Below are 2120 nucleotides of genomic sequence, written 5' to 3'. Positions count from 1 at the left end.
TCTTTCTCTCTCTCTTTCTCTCTCTCTTTTTCTCTCTCTCTCTCTCTCACACACACACACACACATACACGCACACACATACACACACACATACACACACAAACATACACACTCAAACACACACGCTGTCAAAGTCACCCATTTATCATTTACGTTTTGTAGCTCCCGGAATTTAACCTGTGCACCAATCAGCCGAAAGCCAGCGTTCGAAACCCTCTTCCTAATATGCCCAACAACTTCCACTTCAAAGGCGAAGAGATCATAGTGTTCAATCAAGGCGCTATCCCCACTATAGAGCGATACGAGGTGAGTACAGCTAGTGCCCCAGAATCAGAGGTGATATAAGTGTGTGATATTGTTTGAGTGATGATAAAGGAGTGTGATGACTTCAGAGATGATGTATGAACGTGATTATGTCAAAGGCGTTGTAAGATTACGGTATTGTTTGAGTTGATGTAGTGGTGATATTGTCAAGGGCTATGTTAAATTGTGATATTTTTAGAGAGGTGGTTTAGGAGTCTGATGATTTCAGAGGGGACGTAGCAGTGTGATGATTTCAAGGTGATGTATGAGAGTGATAATGTGAAAGGTCGGTATTGTTAGAGGTGATGTAGGAGTGATAATGTGAGGGGTGATGTAAAAAGAGTGTGATATTTCTTGTGGGGATGCAAGACTAAGAGTGTAATGCAGCCAGGGGTGATGTAAAAGTGTGATACAATTATAGCGTGATATTGTTAGAGATGATGTATGAGTGTGATATTGTTTAAGTTGATGTTGCCAGGGGTGAGGTAAGAGTGTAGTATTGTTAGAGGTAATGCATGAGTGTGATAAAAATCAGAGGTGATGTACGAGTGTGATATTGTTAGAGCTAATGTAGGAGTGTGAGATAGAAATCAGAGGTGAATTCAGAGTATGATATTGTTAGAGGTAATGTAGGAGTGTGATACCTTCTCTCAATCTGCATCAGCGTCTGTGGTGCAGCGGTTAGATGGTTTGCCACCTTCGTAGAAGAACTGAGTCCAACTTACGTTAGGTGGACACTTTTTATCGGGTATCCGGGTCGTTCTGCATGGCTGTTGTGTCTCTCTCAGCCCGGGTTGACCCTGACAGACAGGGTTGTAGCCCAACTTTTAAATGGTGGCGTATGTGTGGATCATGGTGCAAAAACCCAACATAAATAAATATGTATTCATTCTGCTTACTTCTGGCACTCCACCACCCAATCACCCCCCTCTTTCCCTTGTTATTCCTATCTAGGAGGCGATATGCGAGGTACTATGTCTTTATCAATATGTGAGGCGGCGTGTTGGAATCAGGCTCTCGTCAAAATAATGAAATCGAAGAAAACAGCAGTTTTCTCCCTGTTTAGCAATTTTAATCAATTTTTTGTTTTTTGGCTCAGCACCTTTTACGTCCATTTGCAAACACATTCCTTTGAGGACTTCACCGAAAACATTGATTAAAGGCACAAAAATATAAATTTACAGTTTCCATGAACCCTCCAGCTTTGGAATTTACCAAGCTTTGGCGGCCATTTTCTCGCTAATTTTACCTCTTAAACCAGGTGACCCCCTCCTCCTTCAATCCAAAATATCTCCACTTTTATTGAAGATGGATGGGTAATTATTTCATTGAAAGCAAGACAAATGAACAAGCTTTAAGATGATACCAATAACTCAATATGCCCAAAAATTGACGAGAGCCTGATTCCATCTCGCTGCCTCATATATGTCTATGTGTGGATCGTGGAGTAAAAACACCAACGTGTCTATATGTGAAATGGGGAAATGGTATGGGTTTAACGCCCCTATCAACACTGTCTATGTGTTGATAGTGTTAAAAACACGAACATAAAAGAATGACATGCATTCATTCTGTATACTTCTGTCACCCACCCACCCCCACCTTCTTTTGTTCCGCTGTTCTTCCTAACTAGGAGTCTTTCTACTATGACTTCAATGTGTCGATCGTCCGGACGGAGGAGGCCACAGGCTCCGGGGACGCCATTAGTCGGACTTGGCTCTATACCGTGGCTGACTTCAAGACAGGTATATTCGTGTTTCTTTTTGTTTGTATTTGTGTTTGTGTTTGTGTGTGTGTGTGTGTGTGTGTGTGTGTGT

General features: G+C 41.9%; 1 protein-coding gene across 1 annotated transcript in view; it reads left to right on the top strand.

Moving 5' to 3' along the window:
* Nucleotides 1-162: 162 nt before the first annotated feature.
* LOC101848261 overlaps nucleotides 163-2120 on the top strand; it is a gene marked incomplete at its 5' end in the record, with an annotated part of 19622 nt that continues 17664 nt past the window's right edge. The window contains 2 exon segments of the mRNA XM_013088428.1: nucleotides 163-306; nucleotides 1937-2048. Of these exon segments, the coding sequence (XP_012943882.1) occupies nucleotides 163-306; nucleotides 1937-2048 (256 nt within the window).

Source organism: Aplysia californica, unplaced genomic scaffold (genome assembly GCF_000002075.1).
Source record: "Aplysia californica isolate F4 #8 unplaced genomic scaffold, AplCal3.0 scaffold00023, whole genome shotgun sequence".
NCBI lineage: Eukaryota > Metazoa > Mollusca > Gastropoda > Aplysiida > Aplysiidae > Aplysia > Aplysia californica.
The sequence above is the reverse complement of the archived record's forward strand: the minus strand, read 5'-3'. Positions and strand labels throughout refer to the sequence as shown.